At 30.6% G+C, this 22,814-nt stretch overlaps 2 protein-coding genes across 5 annotated transcripts in view; one reads left to right on the forward strand and one right to left on the reverse strand.

Annotated features, from left to right (window-relative positions):
* Nucleotides 1-22,814, forward strand: part of LOC126848122 (neurexin-1) — a 203,450-nt gene that overhangs the window by 166,015 nt on the left and 14,621 nt on the right. For all 4 annotated transcript variants that reach the window (XM_050588724.1, XM_050588726.1, XM_050588728.1 and 1 more), the window contains 5 exons: nt 3,997-4,319; nt 4,734-5,025; nt 10,983-11,276; nt 12,407-12,585; nt 12,793-12,964. In XM_050588724.1, the coding sequence (XP_050444681.1) occupies nt 3,997-4,319; nt 4,734-5,025; nt 10,983-11,276; nt 12,407-12,585; nt 12,793-12,964 (1,260 nt within the window). The remainder of the gene's footprint in view (nt 1-3,996; nt 4,320-4,733; nt 5,026-10,982; nt 11,277-12,406; nt 12,586-12,792; nt 12,965-22,814) is intronic.
* On the reverse strand, nt 5,048-7,945 carry LOC126848190 (uncharacterized). Its single transcript, XM_050588872.1, has 3 exons — nt 7,453-7,945; nt 6,168-6,392; nt 5,048-5,992 (listed from the first exon to the last, which is right to left on the reverse strand). The coding sequence occupies exons 1-3, from the start codon at nt 7,710-7,712 to the stop codon at nt 5,986-5,988; spliced, it is 492 nt and encodes a 163-aa protein (XP_050444829.1). The 5' UTR covers nt 7,713-7,945; the 3' UTR covers nt 5,048-5,985.

Below are 22,814 nucleotides of genomic sequence, written 5' to 3' on the forward strand. Positions count from 1 at the left end.
TGACGTAAGAATCACGTTTAGCTCGTAATATTTGGAGCAATTCGCGCAATTATCGAATACAACATTGAATAATAATAAGTTTGAAAGTTTTAAATATTGTTTTAGATAAGAATTTATAACATTTTTTACGTTATTTTATTTTAACTGTAATTTTTTCCATTACACAGCATTTTAAGTATATATTTCTCTATTATTTCTACTTCCATCATTCTCACAATGGAAAAACTTTTAAATAATAGCAGCAATTTCTCTTATAAAAAATAAAATCTTGACTTACTGATCATATATTCCAAGAACTATTATCTCGTAGAAAGATAAGCAAACAATAGATACGAATGTCAATCTTAATTATCTCACAGTAAAGTTATGATGTGTTCGAAATTGGAAAACAGGAATATTTGATGGAAAAGCAGAAGAAAGAACAATGAAAATACAGAGAGAGAGAGAGAGAGAGAGAGAGAGAGAGAGAGAGAGAGAGATAGAGAGACAGAAAGAGGGTAAGGATTAACTGCATCGCACGACTAAATTGCCCCGAGCGTATAAATACAAGTGTACACGAGGTTGAGGGTGGATTTTGCCATGGAGAGAATTCTACCTTCCGATAATCAATTTCCACATCGAGATTTATCAGTCGGTAGATTCACCGCGGCGCGGCGGATCATTCGGTCTACCAAGATTTATGCGAGCGCCATACGATGCGACCGTGGCCTCGTATAGGAACGACGCTTTCGCGCGGAAAATAATTTTCCGCCTTCCTTCGATCATCGCGCGCCAGGCGATATCAAATGTTGTTATTTGTCGAATCGACAAGTCGGGAAAATTGGCGAACATTTTGAAACTAAATCGTCTCGTCGTTCTCAGCTATTATTGTTATAGCAATGATTAAATAAGAGTCATCGGTCAGGTAATAGTTAGATAAATCTTCCTGCCGTTTTGAAAAATAAAAAAAATGCGTGTAGATATTTAATGTAAAATTCTGTTTTGCTATTGTCATTTTTTTCCATTGTTTTATAAAGAAAGAGATCTATAAAGGGTGAGTTTGGACTCACCCTATACTTATTAGAAGTACTCTTAAGAAATTACATGCGAAGGACATTTTCAGATGATTCGACAAGCAAAAAAGATGAATAATTATTTGGCTGTTCTATAGATTTGAATAATTAATGAAAATCGTCAAGAAAGTTTTGCAAGATTGACGAGCGGAGAAGCCGTCACACAAAAATTAAAAAATTTTTCCGGCAATTTTTCACGCAAGTTTCAACCTTCTCTCGTCGCACTCTCGCTTCGCAAGTTGTATAAATGGAAGAAAGGTTGGTGAATTAGAAACTGCGGTGTAGTTTGTTGCAAAATATAAGTTTCCTTAAACTGAAAACTTGAGAAACATGTTAAATAAATAACTTTTTTATAAAACTTAGAAAGATTGATGTCTTTCCATGTGATATTCGAATATACGCAGATCTTTAAAATATATTTTTATTTTTCACACATATATAAATATTCTAAATTTTGTAAATGCAAATACATTGCGCATTTTTATTTTGTTAATAATGTTTTATTTTACGAATTTAGAATTTGTGTAGTCAATTTTTCCTTAACACAAGGTCTCACTTTAAATGAGAAATATTTCTTAAATTATAAACAATGAAAATAAAGAGTTTTTTTCAAAAATTAAGATTCACAGAAAAACAGATTGAAACCTTATTTTTTATTAAATTTCAAATTAAGAAATTAATAGAAATTAGAATAGAATTAATATAATTTCAAGTATCAGTATACAATTGTTTTTGAAAATATCATGTATTCGATATCAACTTTAAAAAAAAAAATAATAAAAAATTCGCTCTTATCAGCAAAATTTCTTACTATTATGTCAATACTGTATTTCAATTTTGATAGAGCATCTCTCTTTTTTTGAGGGGGAGTTTGCGCTTCCTCTATATATCACATAAATTGTATGTTTTTCACAGTATTCTCGATTCTCTGCAATCAAAAATTCAAAATGCATCGCGCAACGAATTTGCTTTTGCATTCTATTGGCGACTTTTTGAATCAAGCTATTCTTATGAATGCTAATCGACGGTTTTTCAAAATTAGGTTGTACTACATGTGTCAGTCGTGAAAAATATATTAACAGACGAACATATTTTCGTTTGTGATAAAAATATTTTAAATAACGAAGAAAAAGATCTTAAAATATCATAAAATAAATAGTTTATGACGTATTTCCACGCAGGAAATATTATTAGAATAAATGATTCAATAGTAATTTGATGAGAAATTTTTTTTATTCTTTCACGTCCCGTTTTATACTGGAATAATTAATTTTTTATTTAACTCAATTGAGAATGATTTCATTAATTCTTCAATTTCTTAGAATTGACTTCCTTGAAAATAAAGCATCAAAAAATTTTATTCTATAATTATAAGTTAGAGTTTTATTTATGTAAAATTATATTATTTTCATAAAAAAATGCTATTAATACTGAACTGTACGCTGTACATATATTTAAAAGTCAAAAATATTCACACCTGCTTCTACATGAGAATATATTTTACGCCACTCTCTGAGCGACCGAATGATCAATACTTGAAGAAGCACGCATTACTTTTGGACGTTCCTCTAGACGCGAAGAATTTTCTCGGCTCGCGCGGGTCTAAGACCTCGATTTTTCTCTGTTTACGCCGATCCGCCGACCGTATTATTTACGAGCGGTAGATACGAGTCGGTGCCATCGATTTTCCCCGACATCCAGCGGACGGATTACAAATCGCGGGCATGCAAATGCGCTTTTTATCGTTGCCGACTCCTCGAAATGCTCTTCACGCCGCCATCGGCTGACGCGAACGAGAAAATGCATCCGAAATCGGCGATGGGGTCGACACACAGCGTGGCATGCGCGACATTCACCGCATTCTATTGCAACGCGATGCGTTTTCAAGTATAAAGTAAATTATAGCCCACGCGCGATTCCATCAGCGCATAAATGCTTTTTGCAGAAATTCTCTTGAGACTGTCACGCGCAAGTTCTCGTTATATATATATGTAAGATAATTATTGTGTGTGGCAACACACTAATTCTATCGGGATGAGAAGCACTGATACAACCGAGTGCATCTCAGAATATCTTATTAATATTGATAAATAATCCACGCGCGCGCATTCTGGGCTCTTACCAATCAGCCCACAGGCTCCAATCTATAAAACAATCTCCATAGCTAACCACAGTAGCCGTCGTGAAATAGCCACCCTCGCAAAGCTGTCTGCCAAATCACCCTATTAAACTGACGGCGAGTGCCGGCAATATTGAGTTAGGTGGCAATAGCCTAAATTGCAACAGCCCTTTACTTCGGTGCAATCGATCGTGCTGGAACAACGATAATTACTGCACAGCGAGGCACATGCGGTTTCTGTCTTGAGTCCAGAATAGTTTAAGACTCGTTTAAGTATTACAATTCCGTGAACATGCAAGTTTTTACAAATTTTATTAGTGCTCGGTTTCTTTTAATTAATTTATTGCATTTAATGAATTTTGCAAATATATTGTAAATAAAATACGTTTTGATTTATGAAATCAGAAGATAATTATATTAAAATTTACATACATAAATATAATATTTTTAATAATATTTTAATAATATTTTTAATATTGAAACAGGAGAATAAAAGATAGAAATTTTATGATAAATATAATTTTTTATATTAAGTTTTTATATTAACTATTTACTTTTCTGATATTTTTATTTCTATTTTGAAAAAAATAAAATTTAATTAAGAAAATAATAATATTATTAAATGTATTTTAAGTTTTAATATCTTTTACTTAAAATCATTTCTTGTTTTATAAATAAAATCTGATCAAATCTCTTTTTCTATATATATATAGCAATAATTATATATTCTTATATAATTTAATTATACAAAATGTTTTTTTAATTATTTTATTTTAGTAGTATAACACATTATAATAACTCTTATTTGTTGCAATAAAAATGTAGTGGAAACGCAACTAGAAAAGCAGAGCATCTTGGAGTTTCGCACCCTCCACGTAGGCGGATATCCTCACACAGGCGAGGACATACCGCATTTCGTGGGCCAATTGCAGCAGATCTGGTTCAATGGATATCCGTATCTGGAGATTGCGCGCAGCGCTGGAAGCCATCAAGCCTCACATCAGGGTGTTTCGCCCATCATCAGGGTCACCGGCAAATTCGGGAAGAGGAATCATCCGGTTCACCATCCGGTGACATTCACCTCCAAGCACACTTTTGTGGGTCTTCCGGTGCTCAAGGCATACGTGGAGACCAACATCTATTTTCAGGTAAAAAGAGAGCTTAATAATATGATTTAATTAATAATTTAACAAACCATTGACTTTTCAATTTACAGTTCTTGGATAATTTTCAACAATGCTTTACGGAAATGTCAAGAGAAATTATTGTATTCATCATATTTTTTAACTTTAGTTTTAAAACATCAGTCAGTATAAAATACATCAGAATAAAGCATGAAATATGTTTTGCAAAATGTTCACTTTCTCTTTTAATGACATTATCTGAATACATTTATACGTGAATATATTAGAAATAAAAAAATCAAAAGAGAGAGAGAGAGAGAGAGAGAGAGAGAGAGAGAGAGAGATTTACAGGCTTATCAAAAAAGAATGAATGATGAAGTTTACGTTTTTTCTTTATCAAACATTCGCCGCCTTATAGATCTAAAAATTATTTTCCAGTTTAAAACACGTGAGGCGAACGGCCTGATCCTTTATAACGCCGGAAGGGAACATGACTTCATTGCAGTCGAGTTGGTTAACGGACACATTCATTATGTCTTTGACCTTGGTGACGGAGCCCTCAGGATCAGGGATACCTCCAAGTCCAAATTGAATGATGGCAAGTGGCATGCCGTCAGCATCGGTAGACCTGCCTCAAAGAGACATACCCTCGCTGTAGACGATCACGTGACCGCTGTCAACAGCCAGGGCAGCAATGAGAATCTCGATCTTGATGGCATTTTGTACATAGGTAAGTCGAGAAGGCTATACAATTATTATTTTACACACATCCAATTTTTAATTATAATAATCTGAGCGTCATACTTTCTTTATTTAAAACGCTTGTCATATAATGTGCGCACGCATTATACATATAACGCATTTAATTAAGATTCAATTTGACAATTTAATTTGAGATATTATGATAATAAAATATAACAGCATGTATTCAATATTAATTTAACTTAATAAGTCAATCGTAATTTATATTTCCAATTTGTTTTATTATATAAGTTAAGTATGTCATTCATATCGTTCTTAATTAGTTTAATGAATTATTAACTATTTTTGTCTAACTTAATATATTTCTCATCAAATTTGTTTAATCCTAAACGGTAACAAATGCAGTATTTGTATTTTGTCTAATCTTGTTTTTAAAAGTATTTAAGTAATTCTTTCTTTTCTTTTATTACTATAAAAATATTTCTACACTCTCTCACTATCATGATTTAGTGTTTCTCCACAAAAAAGAAAATACATACATGTAATGTATAAATTTCAAAACAATAGCGCTGTGTAGCTTCTATATTGCACATTTATATTATTTTCACTAAAAATATATGGAATTTATATCATGGATTGAAAGCTGAACATGCCTCGTTAAATTTTGAAATGTGCGGTATGTCAGAATATACTTTCAGTAAATTTAGAAAACCTACAACGAATTACATGACTGTGCGCGCCTTTTATCAATTACATATTCAAATGTACATCGCATAAACAATGTGCACACATACATAATCTATAGCATTTTATTAATGATTTTTGCTCACTCATTACGAATCTCAAAATCTCATTAAAATCAATCCCGATGATTGAAATGATCTAATTATTTAAGTGTTCTCCTGAAATAATCGATTTCGATGACTAAAATAATCCAATTATTTGTGTCCTTCTTTTTATCTTCTCTCCTTTTTCTTTCTTTTTTTTTTTAGATTCTATAACAGAAAAACAGAAAATATTTATTAGACCTATCGATACATAAAAATCGATAATTATAACACATAAATTTAAAAAATCGTATTTAGAAATTACATAGAATGTGTACTAAAACTTTTGAAAAAACTACAATGTTAATAACATTTGCATTATTAAATGGAAAAAATTACGTACATGACCTTTCTACAACGTCCTACGCTATCCATTTTTTCTCCTTTCGGACAGTATGTGGGTGCTCCTATAATATTCCTGAATTCAATTTGTGGAATTCTGTCAGGCATCACGATATCCTGAACATCGTCACTATTTTCTCCCTCCTTTTCTCTCCTATTCATATCGTCATTCTCAACTGGCAAAACTTTCTTTTCATTTGACGTCGGTATCACTTTCGCCGCGGTACTAATTGATTCATGATAAAAATCGTCTAAGATTATTGTAATATTAGTAAACATCTATATATATATATATATATATATATATATATATATATATATATATATATATATTATGTTTGACGTCAATAGAACCTTTCACTTTCGGTTCAGGCATTTCCAGATTAAATACGACATGCATTATTAAAAAAGTTGAAAAATTTAAAACTGCATTTTTATTAATTATTTTAATTATTTATTAATTATTTTAATTATTTTTATTAATTATTTTAATGTTATATAATATATTATTAATTTCTAATCAAGTTTAATTTTTTACATGCGTCAAGCATTTAAAGATATCAAACTATCAGAAATAAATATGATAAATATCTAAATACATACTTGTATATTATTATGTTTGACTCAGAAATAATACCTTGTATATGACTCGTTTGAATTAATTTGTTCTACTAATTCATGTTCTTTATCAGATACGATGAGTTATTTTCAAAAAGTGTTTATATAATAAATGTTAAAGCACGTGTGATGTCTACATTGAAATGTAAAGTTAGTTCTCGAGAAACTTGCGAAAAATTCTTCTTCGTGCCAATGTATAATTTGCAAATCAACGCGACATCTGTCCTGATGTATGACGATGCGGAAACATTATACGCATTTCGGGATGTAGAATTCAAATTACTGGTTCAGAATCAAACTTAGAAAGTGTATCCATCATAGCGCAAAAATCAATTCACACTCGGAACTTTAAGATTTCAATTTTGTCGAAAATTCAGAACAGTTCTCGTAGAATATTGAATAAAATGTCCTGGCATTAAGCTAGCGCTAATTCTTACATTTGACCCGATATTATCATCTTGACAGCAATCAAGCCGGGCTTCAAGCCACAGACGTGAAAGATCACAGTCTGCAGAATCACGAACTTTTCATACGCGTGGTATGCAAACTAATTTTAAGCCGGCTCGACATACACACGTGCATCGTGTACGTATACGCATACATACACATCGATTTTCACTTTTGATGAATTTTTTTTCACATGAATACTTTATATCGTTCATACGTACTTGTAATCTTTACCCGAGTATGTGTACTCGTTGCTTAAAGCCCATTTCTCGTCCGGTGAGATGTAACCTTTCATCAAGCGAATCTCCACTTGCGGTGCTCTCGCCTCCGGATGCACTTTCCACTTGTCTGATGTATTCTCGAGATTTCTTTCTGATTCCGGTAAGAGATGTACGATCAATAATCTTTGCGGTCGGTTTATCGATGATGACATTGACAAGCCAACGATCGAGATTAGCAAGGCAAGATTGCAAAGAGACATGTTGATATATAACTTTTAACGAAAACGCGTAATATCGATTTAATAAAAATATTTAGCTTTAAAAAATAATTATTAAATTTCTAATTGTTAGGTCTTTATTTCGATTATTACTATCTTCTTATCGCACGAAACACCGTGCGATCGCGTAGTTCTCGAGTTTATCGAATCGACTGGATTGATAATTCGAGTTCACATGCTTTCAATGACGGTGCATAGACGACTGTTTGAGGCGCAAAATGATCGGTCTCTATAACTAAGTAGCAAGCCGCACATCCGGCCTTCGACCACAGCGCACCCGCAAATGTAAGATTAAATTCGTTAGACAATAAAACAATAAATTTGTATTGTTCACGTTTGCCATGACCAATGCCATTTACGACAAATTCGACAGAAGTTTGATAAATGGTATAGGTGGCTGATAAGAGCGAGCGAGCAATTGAGATAGGTTTGATATAAAAACACTTTTGAATGTGATTCAATTTTGACTAATAATTATTTTTTATGAACTCATTCAATTCGCCAAATGCAATCACATTTTTCTATACAAGATAGTTCGTTATTAATATGTGTGAGTGTGTGTGTTCGTTGTGTGTGATAATTTTAAATGAAAAAATATTTTTTTTTTCATGAAAGATTTGCATTTTAAAAACAACAGTTATTAGAGTGTAAATAAAAAATTTAACATTTTAGTAATAATAATAATAAGATAATTAAAAATTGCAAGAAAGTTGTTTATAAAATACAAGAGATCGTTTTTTTTTCTCCATTTTTATGTACATATAAATGCGTCTCAATTATAAAATCAATTGTACATCAATTATAATATCAAATGTTATAAAAACATTTATGTATTGTCTTAAATATGATACTTGACAAGACAGTCTTTCTTCTTTCTCTCGGTAATTATGTATTTATGTTCAGCCAAGTCTTTTTCCGATATCTCGACCTTGATGTACGTATATTGTAGAGCTGTAAATATTGATTGATCTTGTTCTAACTGACATTCACGTACGTATAAGTTTTTCAAATATGCTTATATAAATGAAAAAAATAAAATTTTCTATCGTTATTATTAATTATTTCCTGTATGATGCCTTTGTTTATAACGAGATATACTATATGTATATTAACCAGCTGTATATATATTTCAGTTACTTATCTACATTTATTCTCAAATCATATTTATATATTTTGATTATCAATTATTTCACGAGTTACCGGGCATTTCTTGGCACTCTATTTTTGCAATTAATTATTTCCATGAATTTCTGAGCATTGGCCGACGACAAGGGAAAACTAATCAGCTGTTTCACTAAATATTATGTTATTCGTAGAAATATCACTTTTTTAATGCAATGTGTTTTTTTTTTTGGTCACGCTAACGCGTGACTTTAATCGTTCCATTCTTCATTGCCAGTTCATGTGACACAAAGAATTACTTGTTTAATGGAATTCTTTGCACTTTTGATGCCAGTGCGCAATTAATTCGAAGGCTACATTCGTAGAATAAACTTGGCGAAGACATCGCACGACGATTATTACGTCATTTGTGTATAAGCGGGTAACTCTTCAAATAATCAACAAGTAACGACGTAAAAGATCCGAGTAGAGCGACGATCGATTTTATCTTTGTAATAGACACATCTATAGAATTCTTCTGTTATCTGTTAAGACTATTCGCGACGCTTACGAAAGACATGTCGCAACTACGGTGATAAAATGCATGATGTTTTTAGTAGATGCAACATGTGTACAGATTAATTTTAAGAATGTAAGATTTCAATGAGAATCGCAAATGGCTACTTTACATAAATTATGATATTGATTGATAAAGCAATGTTTAACACAGATACTTGCATTTCCAATTTCATCAGCGTATCAAATCCATATACAATCCGAGTGTATATCTGAACGATATTAACGATACAATACTAACGATACTAACTATACTAATTTGTAATTCAGTTAGGGAATGAGCATAGCTGATATATATCATCATTAATTAGATTCCATATCATACCGTTCCCGTTGCTTAATTCATTAATAAATCTATCGGCCACCGTCGGGCTAGCATAAATTAGCAAATCAACTATCAATTATTCTTCAATCATAATTGCAAAATCGCGTTCACGCATTGCGAGATCTATCGCAGGAATCTATAGATCATAAATTGTCCAAAATTACAAGGAGATCAAAATTCGAAATAACCATAATTTAACCATAATCAAATTAACTATAATTTAAAAAAAAATCGTCAACTTCCTAAAATACCTTAATACTTTCGCAGACATAATGTTTATGTAAAATGTATTATAGTATAAACATTTTAAAGTTTGTTAATAATTTTAGAATAGAAACCGAAAATTTTGCGATAGAAAACATGAGACACACCGTGTCTCAGAGAAAAATAGTTTTCTTGAAAAATAATCTCATGATTAATAAGAATTTGTTTCAAGTTATTGTCAGAATTTATTTTAAGAATTTCTTTATACAAAATTTTAAAATCATTGAAATTTTCTTAGATAAAGCCGTATTATCTTTTTTTATTTTTGATATAAATAGATTTTTTTTGTTTCCATAGAAATATATTATAATAGGCTCGAAAAGAAAACTCAATATTTTACGGTATATTTTATAATATTTTATCCTAATATATTTTTTAATATATAAAATATCTTGTTAGGCATTTGAATAATGCAATTGTAGATCTTTTCGATAGATATTACCAGCACACGTAATTTCGATTTTCCTCATCTGCGTTAATATATCGTATCTGATGAATTTTTAGACTCAAGTTTTTCTGAACGAGTCTTTGAAAATAGAAAATCTTTGCGGTTTGTTCTCCAAAAATTCCTCTTACATGTCATCTGATCGAAGGACCTCGAAATTACATATAAGTCAATTAGCCACGCAGTCTCGTTTCAAAACGAAACTGCGTATGTACAGAGTATATTGTGTGACCAACGGACGGACGGCTGTCAAAATAATTTTCGAGTGACGGCGATCCCGCAGGATTTATGGCGGCAACCGGACATGCGGTCGTCTCGCTCCGTCGAGCAGCCGCGATTGCGAGAGAAACCGCGGATATCGCGAGGCTGCAAGAGAAATGATTTCGATTTAACTTTACTACATTTCGATTTCGTTTTACGTTCGTGTTGTTCCATTGTGTCTGTGCTTTGAATTTTTATCTCTCTCTGAAATCCTTATCTCTGAAATTAAAGGAGTTACATCAAGGAAAATTAATGTCTCTTTTATTTATTTTTTTTTTAGGTGGAGTAGAGAAAATGCAGTACGGCCAATTGCCGAAGCAGATTCTCAGCCGTCACGGATTCGAAGGATGTTTGGCGTCGTTGGATCTTAGTGGGGAAAGCACGGATCTCATTACCGATGCCGTTGTACCGAGCTCGCTCGTTACATCCGGATGTGATATTTATAGCAACTTACACCCGGGCAAGAGATGCACGCATGATCTCTGCGCCAATCATGGCACATGTGTACAGCAGTGGAATAGTTACACATGCGATTGCGACATGACGAGTTTCACTGGACCGACCTGTAACGATGGTAAAAAAAAAAACAAAATAAAGGGTTTACGCTAGCCTCTTTATTTTAGTATTAATAAAGTCGCACTTATTTTGGCGTATTAAAAATTAATTTAGATTTTGCAATAATTCGTGACTATCATTACAGAAGATGATAGTATTCTTTGTGACTTTATCTTGATTTAAAGTTTAAAGAATGTACATATATTAAATGCATTAATGTACATTAGTGAAAGAAAAAAAAAATAAAAAATAATTTTTATAAATTAAATAAAATATAACGCATGTGACATCAACATTGAGGCTCGCAAAACCTAACTGCATAAAAAATTGATTGCATTGATTGTAATGAAATTGTTAATAAAATATACAAATAAATTCTAGCAGTATAATTGATAATATTACAAGCTTAAAAGAGAAAAAAGTTTTTATAAATATTATATGTACATATAATTATTTTAACTTATATAAAATATTTTAAAAAATTAGTTACTTAGTTGTATGTGTTTACAATGTTATATTTATTGTTTTATTATATATTAGTTAATAACAAGCTTTAATATCTATTATTAAAGATATTATTAGTTATATTATATTATCAGTTGTTAAAGATACCATATATATCTTTTCTTACCTAACTTTGTATATTTTTATAAAATTTCACAAAAAGTGATTTTCCATCTCTTGTGTAAATGTAATAAATAATTTCTGGTTTATTATTTTTCAATAATATTTTACCATATATAGTGTACATATTAACATATATATGTATATTTTACGACATAATAGCGTCATTTATATGTATAATTATTAAAATTACTGATACTATTGTTGGATTATTCCATAATATAATAAATACTACAGATTATTGTAAAATTAGTTTATTGCTTGAATAAAATCGTTTTTCTTTTTTTTTTTGCGAGAAGAAAAATACTTTTTTGGAAAATTGCAATTATATACATATAAACGTTAATAAATTTGATAGATATAAAAGATATTTTCTGAATTAAATAAAAATTAAGATACTTTAATTGACAGTGTAATTTAAAGTACTATATTGAAGAGAAAATAGCTCCTTAGATGTAAAAGCTTATAATATAACAGACGAAAGGTATTATGTTAATTAAAATTATCAAAATGTTCTTTCTGCAGAGGCTATCGCTTACGAATTTGGGGCCGGAAGAGGGATTATCACATACACTTTTCCGCCTGATCGTCGACCGGAAATGAAGAGCGACATCGTGGCGTTGGGTTTCGTCACCGGCGTTAATGATGCCGTACTTCTTAGGATAGAATCTGCGTCGAGTAACGATTATCTCGAAATAGAAATTGTTAGTACATGATGTAGTATATAATTAATATTTTACTTTAATTTTAGTAAGAATATACTAATCAAAATATTATATTTTAATATTAATCAAGCGCATTCTTCAATTTTGTTTTGATTCTACATGTATATATATTTTCTATTCTATTGAATTATGCGCATAAATCAAGGATAACTAAAAATTACAATATAATTTATGATTGTCACGTAGGTGGAAGGTAATGTTTTTGCGGTTTATAACATGGGCACCAATGATCATCCAATCGGCGAGGTCGGCGTGAAAGTTAACGACAACCAATATCACGTGGTTAGATTTACCAGGACAGGACCGAATAGCACGTTACAAGTGGATGATTACAATTTGCAATCTAATCACCCGTTGGGTAAGTAATTTTTACACAATGCATGTTATACATAAACCAATAGTATTATGCGTGATAAGCTATCACCAATCGATTGTCGTCAAGTTTTCATATATCATAATGCGTAAGCGATAAGAGATTTATATTTGAAGTTTATCTATCTGACGTTTTTATCTAACAAATTTTTAGCTTTATTTGCTACGCATTATAGTGTGTGTATATGTTTGCAGTGTATACATATATATATAAAATACTTATAATATACATGAAATGTTCCATGATATTTATAACTTCAGAGATAAATTTAATATAACGAAAAATAATTAAAGATTTTTATATCAATCCTATCTGACTGTGAAGTTGATTTTTTGCGTCTCAATAATTCTCATATTTTAGTAATTTCATTGAAATAATGATTATTAACAAAAGTCAATGATAACATGTTTGCTGATTTGTATTCGAAAAGAAGACAATATGTAGGATCTTTGAAATAATATATATTATGAAACATTTTGTATTATTAATAAGTAAAAAAGAATGTAGACAACACAATTTTAAAAATTTACATCCTTTTAAGTAAAAATTAAGAAAAACAACAGTGATCTTTAACATTTTCTTCGCCACAATAAATTGTTCGTCAATTATTATATCACAGAAATTAAATGTGCGAATCACGTAACGTCTAAAATCCGACGAAGGCATGAATTGTGAAATTATATCGCGCGGTTAAATATACATTTAATACAAGAGACGATCCAGACAGTTCGAGAACTGCTGAGAAACTGAGGACGAAGGATCCCATGTGCTCTTTTATGAACTTTGTGATGCCGGTCATCGACCCCCGTCGTTCGTCCCAGCCATGGGAAACGGCCTTGATCGGTCGTTCACGAAACCCTATTGTCTCGTCTTTTTCATGAACGCCGCGAAGGCCGCTCTATGTTGCTTCTACGGAAGCATCGAGCTTCGAAGGTATCTTGTTCCTGTCGGGAATGATTTATTTATTAATTGAGACTTATCAGGCAGTAAGTTATGTAGAGAGGCATATAATAGACCCTTCACTATCATTTTTATTAAACTATTTTTGGCGATAAAATGCAGAAAATCTTTTTAAGATATTTAAATTCACTACTTCTTAAAATATCGTGGAAGCAAACAACGATATTAAATTAGATATTTAATGATAGATTATTGTTTGGAAAAATTATGACATTACTGATTTTTCCTTTTTTATTTAAGCTTATAATATTACGACCATCTTCGCTTTTCTAACTATCTGATACTTTTATAATTAATATCGATACTTATAAAACTCTTAATAAGCTACCCTAGTGTACGTGCGATGACGTGCTTCTCGTTCCCCTTACAAGATGAAATCCTGATGCTCAACTGAGCGATCGATGTTTCATCGAACACGAGCTAAGTCTATTCTACTCTTGCCTCCTTTGAAATTTCCATGCGTAACATGCTGTCCTGATAACTTGACCTTTAAAAAATGCTTTCGCTTTTCTATCAGACCTGTGTACTTACATCAATTTTGTTTACTTCTAATATCTGCGGGGATCTTCTTTTAAAAAAAGATTGAGATGAGCTGAGCCAAATGTATTAAAAATGAAATATTAAATGTTTTCTCTCTCCCTATTTTAAGTGCTATACCTTATAAAATTTTATAAAAACGACAAGTAATATAACTTGCAATTTATATGATAACATATATAAACTTAATTATTAATTGTATTAATATTAATTAATATTAAATTAAAAATATTAATGATAAATATAAATATATCAATGAGATATATATTTTATTCTCGTTCAGTGTGTTAAAAATTGGGAGTACAAATCATACATTTTACACTGTCAAAAATTTAAATAAATGTCAACATATCGGGGCAAACATATGTGATTGATCCTGGATAATATAAAATTAATTTCAAAGAGATATATGTATAGAATAGAAAAGAATTCCTGCGGTGAGCATCGTATATTTAATTAACAGATGACAAAGCGGAGTTCCTATTTTCTGTGTACAATTAATTTTATAATGTCGTTCATATATCACATTCACCAGAAATTGCATTTCGTTTCACGGCGTGGGCGTTAATGTAATTAAGTGTCTTACTTAATTACATTACTCTCAAATTGTTTATGCTGGAACATATGATAGTAAACTGTCAGAGTATATTTACTTAATATAATTTAACACATCTACCAGTGTGTTCATGAATTGTAAATTAATATGCTGTTGCCAATGTTTATCATTCTTTTTTGGAGAATATTCTTTCTCTATACTATTTCGATAATCATTTCATACATTGCTATTTGCTTGTATTATTTTATTTAATACATCAAAGAAATATGTAAAACAATACTTGAATATCTCTACAAAAGTAAAATAGAAATATTACTATTATAGATTCCATTGATTGCCACATTTTCAACTGTCAGCAAACTAGATTTATCTCATTACATAATCAGACAGTATGTTCGCGCGCAGATATTAATTATGCGATGCAGAGCATAATATACTATGCTGCACTCGTTTTCCTGACCCGCGGAAATTTATCGTCGACTAATGCACGAGCTTTTTGGTCCCGCGAGCGTCGTTTGCGAGCGCATTGCGGAACTCGCGAATGCGCACATGTGTGCTTAAAATTCAACGAACATTCTGCAAAATCTGCTGCCTCTAACCCGATAAGTAGTACAATTAATTAATGTCGAAACCGTAACAAATAATTTTCACTAATACATCTCCAAAAATATATATTATACATATTCTCATTATTTTATTATGTTATAATTCAGTTATATAAATCATGCTGCATACAAATAATTTGACTTTTATTTGCTTGTTGAGAAAAATATTAAAAAATACACAGATAAAGAATAGATCGTTATATTAAAACAGAAATATTATTTCTTCACTTTTTGAATTGAGATGCTCTCCTTATCGTGACAATTATCGCTATCTTCATTGTTTCTAATAATACAGGAATATATCTGAGAAAAATGTTTGCATCTTATGACTGATAATAATTTTTTCTCAGTATCATAGTTTTCAAACTTTTAAAATTATTAGTTTTTTTCAAAAACGCACCTTGTATAATTTTATATATTATTTCTATGTATTTTTTATATATTATTACATATTATTATTTCTATATATTTTTAACATACAAATGAATATATAAAATGTAAAGTATCTTATAATTATAAATCTTTAAACTAAAGCAATTTAATTAAAATTTATTGGATGCTATCTCCTTAAGCGCGGATTAAAGTATAAGCCAAGCGAATGCCAAGAGAAGTCAAAGGTTATCGGGCAACTAAGAAAGTTGTATACCGTTGTATTGTGTGAAATTTTCGCGGGTTAGCTGCCACGAGAGACCTTTGACCTCAAGAGATATAAGCCTTTGTCACATTAACCCTTTGAGCCCACCCCAATTGCCTGCTTGGCGGCGCCGCGTAAGCGAAACTCCTGACGAACGTTGCTGTCCTGATAACTTTCTGGATCACTTAGAACCCTTTGAGACTACGGCCCTCTTATGCCTTTCTAATAAGAGCTAAGAACGTAAATTGATTTCGATTGAATATTTTGTAGGACACTCTAAACTGCTCTCAATTAATTCTGTAAACTAGAAGATGATTGTTGCTGATTAATTGCTCCAAAAACAGCTATGTGATTTAATTATTATTATCACAATTAAACAATAAATATTATAGTTATTTTGATACAAAATAAATTTCTTATTATATTTTTAAAGATTAACGATAAATATTATATTTATAAGATCGTTATTACTTTTGTTTTAAATCTTTTTAAAATAATTTAAATAATTGATCTATTTTTTTCTGATTTATTACGCGCATTGCTTTAATTTTTTAATATTTTATGTTTATATTTCTTCTATATATATATATATATATATATATATATATATATATATTTTAATACAAAATAAAATAATATATTTTAATACAAAATAAATTTCTTATTATATTTTTGGAGATTAACGATAAATATTATATTTATAAGATTGTTATTACTTTTGTTTTAAATCTTTTTAAAATAATTTAAATAATTGATCTATTTTTTTCTGATTTATTACGCACATTTCTTTAATTTTTTAATAATTTATATTTATATTTTTTGTATATATATAATGCATTTGACAAGAGAAAGAGTTTACCATAAAAGATTTACCTTGGATTTCCATACACGCATATGCATTAGATTCTAGCGAGCCTTTTGATCATCACATCCTGCTGCCTTGATTCGCGAAATCCGAGAAATTCGCGCGGGCTTAGAAAGTTAGACCCTTTTCAGAGCGTTCACGATATTGCGACCCTTCTTCTACCCCATACGATTCACATGACGTAGTCTACAACAAGAAGAGAATCCTCTTCGCGTCTTCTGTTGCTCTGATTCATGTGTGGAAGACTGCTTATCCCCAAGCCACGTATTCTTTTTCTCATGTGTATCATGTTCTGGAGCACGTACAGAAGGTGTCAAAAATGTCTTTATTCAGACATAGATTATTCAGACATCTTTATGCCAGGTGCGTTGTATGTAGATTTTCACGCATTATGTTTGAGATAAATCGATAATTTGATAATGAATAGTTTGATAGCCCTGATTCCCATTAAAGTGAAATATAAAATTTATAGAAAGTAACATAATTTATTTTATTTCCTATTTTTGGTGATAATATTATTTTATCTAATAGCTAATTCTTTTTAAAAAAAAACATAATGTCATAATGTAAATATCTAGACACGATGTATTCGATTTGAAAATGCCGTGAATTGGGAAATCATAGTTTTTAATAAAAATTTTTAAAATTAAATATTTAATTTTAATTTTTAATAAAAATTTTGAAATATAAACACTTAATTTTAATTTTAATTTTTACTAAAAAAATAAAAGAATTCAATAAAAAAATATAAATATTTAATTTTTAATAAAATTTTTGAGCATTTAAAGCATAATAAAGTGTCATATAAAGCATGATTAAATAATAACATTGCTTCAAGAAAACATGCATCAAAATATCAAAACTTTTTGATAGATAATGAAAAAGTTTCCATTTTAAACAAAAATTTATTTCCTTTTTCTGTCAGAGACAAAACAAAATGTTTCTGTCAGAGACAAAATCGTTTTGTTCTTTCTCGAGAGATTTCAACAAATCTTCGAGAAAAAGAATTCCGGCGTATCGACAGAATCAATTTGGATCTACTCGCGTTCTAGAGTAAAAGGAAAAGAAAATAATACAATCGATTATTTCCACGTGTCTAGATTAAATATGTTCAACACGCTAAAAAGATGCGTATACATTACTCATTAAAGACATGAAAAATTGGCAATGGTAGATCGGCACTCGACCACCCTTTCGAGATTAATTGAGCCAACCCTATCGAGAAAGCTCAGGCGGAAACTTCTTACGTCGCATGCATCTCTGATGGAAAAGGTCACACGGTAGGCCTTTTTTCTCATTACACTCCTCGCTCTGGCGCCCACGTGTTCAACCCTTGTGCCACTTCTTACCCTCTATATTATCCTCATCAAACAGTTCGAACGACACGTAGTAGTTAAATGTCGGAGTTCTGTGACCGTGTAACCTAATATTTATTTTTCTGATAGCGCAGATATCTAGATCTAGGCCCCATGTATGTAATTTGATGTGTTAAGGCTTAAGGTATACCTTAAGCCTTAATGTAACCATGCCTTGGTATAAGCATTCACAGCCCTTTGAATCTTTAATTGAAAAATTTGGGTTGTCAAATAATCCTATATTAATTAAGTAGAAACCAGTTAAATGAGATTTATTGATTATCTGTACATATACATCTATATAAACAAAGGTTGGCAATAAACATCAGCATCTTGCGAGAAGGGCATTCATCCATTCGCCTTCTTTGATTGTCCTATCTTCCTGATATCTAAGTAGATCAACTCGATTAGAAAGATCAAATCTTTTCTTTCTCTTATTAAGCAGCATGCTTTTGTAAAATACATATAATAATTAATACAAACCTCTGTGAAATTCGCGCAATCCTTCATTTTTTTTTTCAAGTAATCTTTTTCTTAGCAAAACAATTTGCATAAATTATAATGATTCTCTTAATTCTTAATAAATAATAAAATTGCATAAAATATTAAATAATATTGTATAAATAAAAGAAAATAATTTCTAAATATGTATTAATCTTTTTCTATTTAAATTTGTTCCGTACAATTGAATTTAAATCTTATGTGTCTTTGCTTCTGAGATATCTTAAATATATTTGTCTGTTGCTGCACATTTTTTAATTATTAATATTCTCATGATGACACGGTTTGAGAGAGATAATCCTTTAAATATAAAATTATTCACGACAGGATTTGCTTAGGAGATTGCGAGAATGCTTCTTCGAATTCCATACTATCCTGGTCTTTAATTAAGGAACTCTATTCATGGTATTATCCTAGGGGTAACGTGATCCGCCTCCCTTCAGCATCGGCTATGCATTCTAATATAAGAATAATAGCCTCTTTTGTCTGTCACTTTGCGTCGTTCATTCATATACATGTATTCTATTGATATCACATCTGCAATATAAAAAAAAATATACATGTAAAGAGATATGAAAAAGTTAATTTTAAATATATTTATTTATAGATTTATGCGGCTAATTACTTTGAAAAAAATACGATAAAAGATAAAAACATTATTATTTTTTTCACTCGTTTCATATTATTCTTATAATTCGGATTTACAAAAGATCATTATATATGTATAATTTAAATAAAACTTAATGTTTTAAATTGTGTAATATATGCGTGTATTATCAGTAATTATAATTAAACCATTTTTTCTTCTTTTATAAAATTTGTCGATTATAAAATATAATAAAATATGATCGCAGAAATCGGCGCGAGTTGAATTTTCTGCTGTATTTTTATTTTATTTATTTAAACACCAGCTTGCCCCCCTCCCTCCCCCGTATCTTAAGCATCCTGTCAAGCGCGTCTTGAAGTTCCTTCCTGCGGAACTCTGACACCCTAATACCCGATCACCAGAATTTGACCGTGGGCGAGAGTCGTTCTCACGCTCGAGGCAGAATCGCAACGTCCTCGACGGAGGCGTCCTCCGATATGGCTGAGGGGTCGTGAGAGGGTTTCAACCTCGGATCCTCCTTCGCGATCTTCCCTCCGCGCGCGGTATATAGGCGAGGACCTTTGAACCCGTAGAATTTCGTGTCGATAATTCCCAACACGACAACGAGGGAGACAGACAGGGCTTGACGTCGCGTCAAAATAAGCCACGTTATATAAAACCATAGAATACGAAATGCGATTTCGAATTCTTTCTTCTCGAAAAATTGTTGCCTCTCTTAAATGTTAGAAAGGGCTATTTTCAACATTTCCCAAACGTATTTATTTGCGTATAAAAAGTTCCCTGAGGAAAACTATCTTTTTACATCGTAAAAAATATATCACGCGAGAGTATTAATACTTTAACGAAATAGCTTCTCGTGAAATAAAGAGCGATGTATGTCGGAATTTTTTAATGTAAATCTCTTTAATATATTTGTCTAGAAATTTATCTAAATATAATATTTAAATATAATCGTGAATCTTTGCTTAATAAGAAATCACGATAAAGGTATTATGGAAAATAAATATTATTCTCAAATTAAATTTGTGATTATTAATTATTGAAATATTAGAGAAAAAATGTATTTATTTCACATACATTATACAATATGATCTATATTATATATCATACAGAAAAATTTGTATTTAAGGGCCCAATACAAATTGTCGAATAATAAACAGTTTTTCTCTAATTCTTCAATAATTAATAATCACAAATTTAATTTGAGAATAATATTTATTTTCTATAATACTTTTTATCGTGATTTCTTATTAAGCAAAGCTTCTCTTATCATCGTATTGTATTTTTTGAAATAAAAGAGAATTAAAAAGTTTTATCCATAATTTTTTTTAAGCAGCGTATCGTATCCCGAAGGAGTTCTGAGACGGATTCATCTACCTATCTATTCGCGATCGCTGAAAAATCAAGGTGTCAAAGTTCTTGGAAGATACTGTGGATCTTCCTCTCTGTTTTTTTTTTTTTTTTTTTCGTAGAAAGGCAAAGTCTCGTCCGTTAGGCTCGTGGGAATCGAAGGACGAGTCCCACGGGCGTGAGAAAGCAGCTTCGAAGAGAGATCGAATCTTCTCAGGGTTACTAGGGAATCATTCGGAGCTAAGAAGCTTCTTGGTGCGCAGGCATTCGCAAGAAGGTTATTAAGTAATTCGATTAATTACACTTTCGTAATTAGTCAGTGCGTAAAACAAAAAAATGTTTACTCTTTAATCATTATACTCTTTCTTGCATAATGTAATTTCAATATAAGAGAATGAACTTTTGTTCAGATATGTGTGTATACATCTGGCTCGTTATAAAGCACATAAATGCCTGCAAAATTATATAATTAAATTTTAATTACATAACATAATTATTTGAATTAAATAACATGAAAAACACAATTTGCAATATATTTCACATAATATTTGCAATATATTTCAGATATATTATATATTTTATATTATTTTCAATGTCTAATGCATTTAATACAGAGTTCCGAATCTCTCTTTGTTTCTCTCTGTTTTTTTACCACTCATCCTCTCTTTATAATTCTGTCAAAGAATTATCGCACTTATGTACATCTTACAATTATACTCTTATAACTATTGAACGCTTGATCTTAAGAAACGAAATTAATATTTAAATGAATATTAAATAAATATCTTATTATATGAGAAACTCAAAATATAAATTGTGAGCATAGTCTCTATAAATAAACAAATTAATCGAAATAATATAAGTACTCGAAAAAATCATGAACAATCGATGTATGTGAGTGGCGCAGCAACGAGATGTTAGCAAAGTTTAGTAAAATAAGCCGATTATAAATAAAAAAATCCTTCTAAATGCACGTTCGTTTTACTTTTCATTTTTAAACATTTTTACAACGCAGTTGCAAAATTTGATCTTTTTTAATTTCCTTTTTTACATTGCTTTGTTCTCGTGTAATGACATACCGGAATATAATAAGCCAGCAAATAATGAAATCAATTAACAACAGAATCCTGCAAGAATCCCGAAAATTCACTTCTCCTTTGACATACGTCGTATGTATCTTTTCGCACGATGTTCTTAGTATTTTCTGGCCTCCTGATACTGGGTGTTCGATTAATTCGTGTTTACAACGTTCTTCACGCCTCGATTCAGCCCTAAACATGTCATTAACCATGTCATTATTGATGCGTTTTATATAATATTAGACGTAATTCTTAACAAGGTGTAAGCGACACAGAACAAATAATATTTCGGACTCACACGATCATACGTTGCAAGGCATGCGTGGGTGAATTTTAGACGCCGCTGCTTTCTCGACGACATGAGTACCTGATAGAAGGAGGCTGTAAAATTTCCGTTAGCGCATGCTTCTCATTCCGACATATAGTGCAGCAGAGTGTTGTAAAATATGTTCTCGAATAAGAATTATAACTTGTAGTTATAAGAATATTATTCAACATTTTTTTGACACTTTTTAATATTCATCATAAACGAACAAATTTGTGAAGTTTAATTATAAATGCAATTTTTTTACTCGTGAATAATAGCCAATAATTTTTGTGTATGCTCTTATGAGAATGCATGGCGAATGCTGTGGGATGAAATAAAAAATAAAATAATGTAAAAAAGAATACATATACTTGATATACATTTGCATTTATATGTAAATAACATGCGCAACCACTAATGCAAATGTATTAAAGAATGCATGAGAAAGGAAAATGAAATTCGCTTATAAAAGCGCGTCT

Source organism: Cataglyphis hispanica, chromosome 3 (genome assembly GCF_021464435.1).
Source record: "Cataglyphis hispanica isolate Lineage 1 chromosome 3, ULB_Chis1_1.0, whole genome shotgun sequence".
Classification (NCBI taxonomy): domain Eukaryota; kingdom Metazoa; phylum Arthropoda; class Insecta; order Hymenoptera; family Formicidae; genus Cataglyphis; species Cataglyphis hispanica.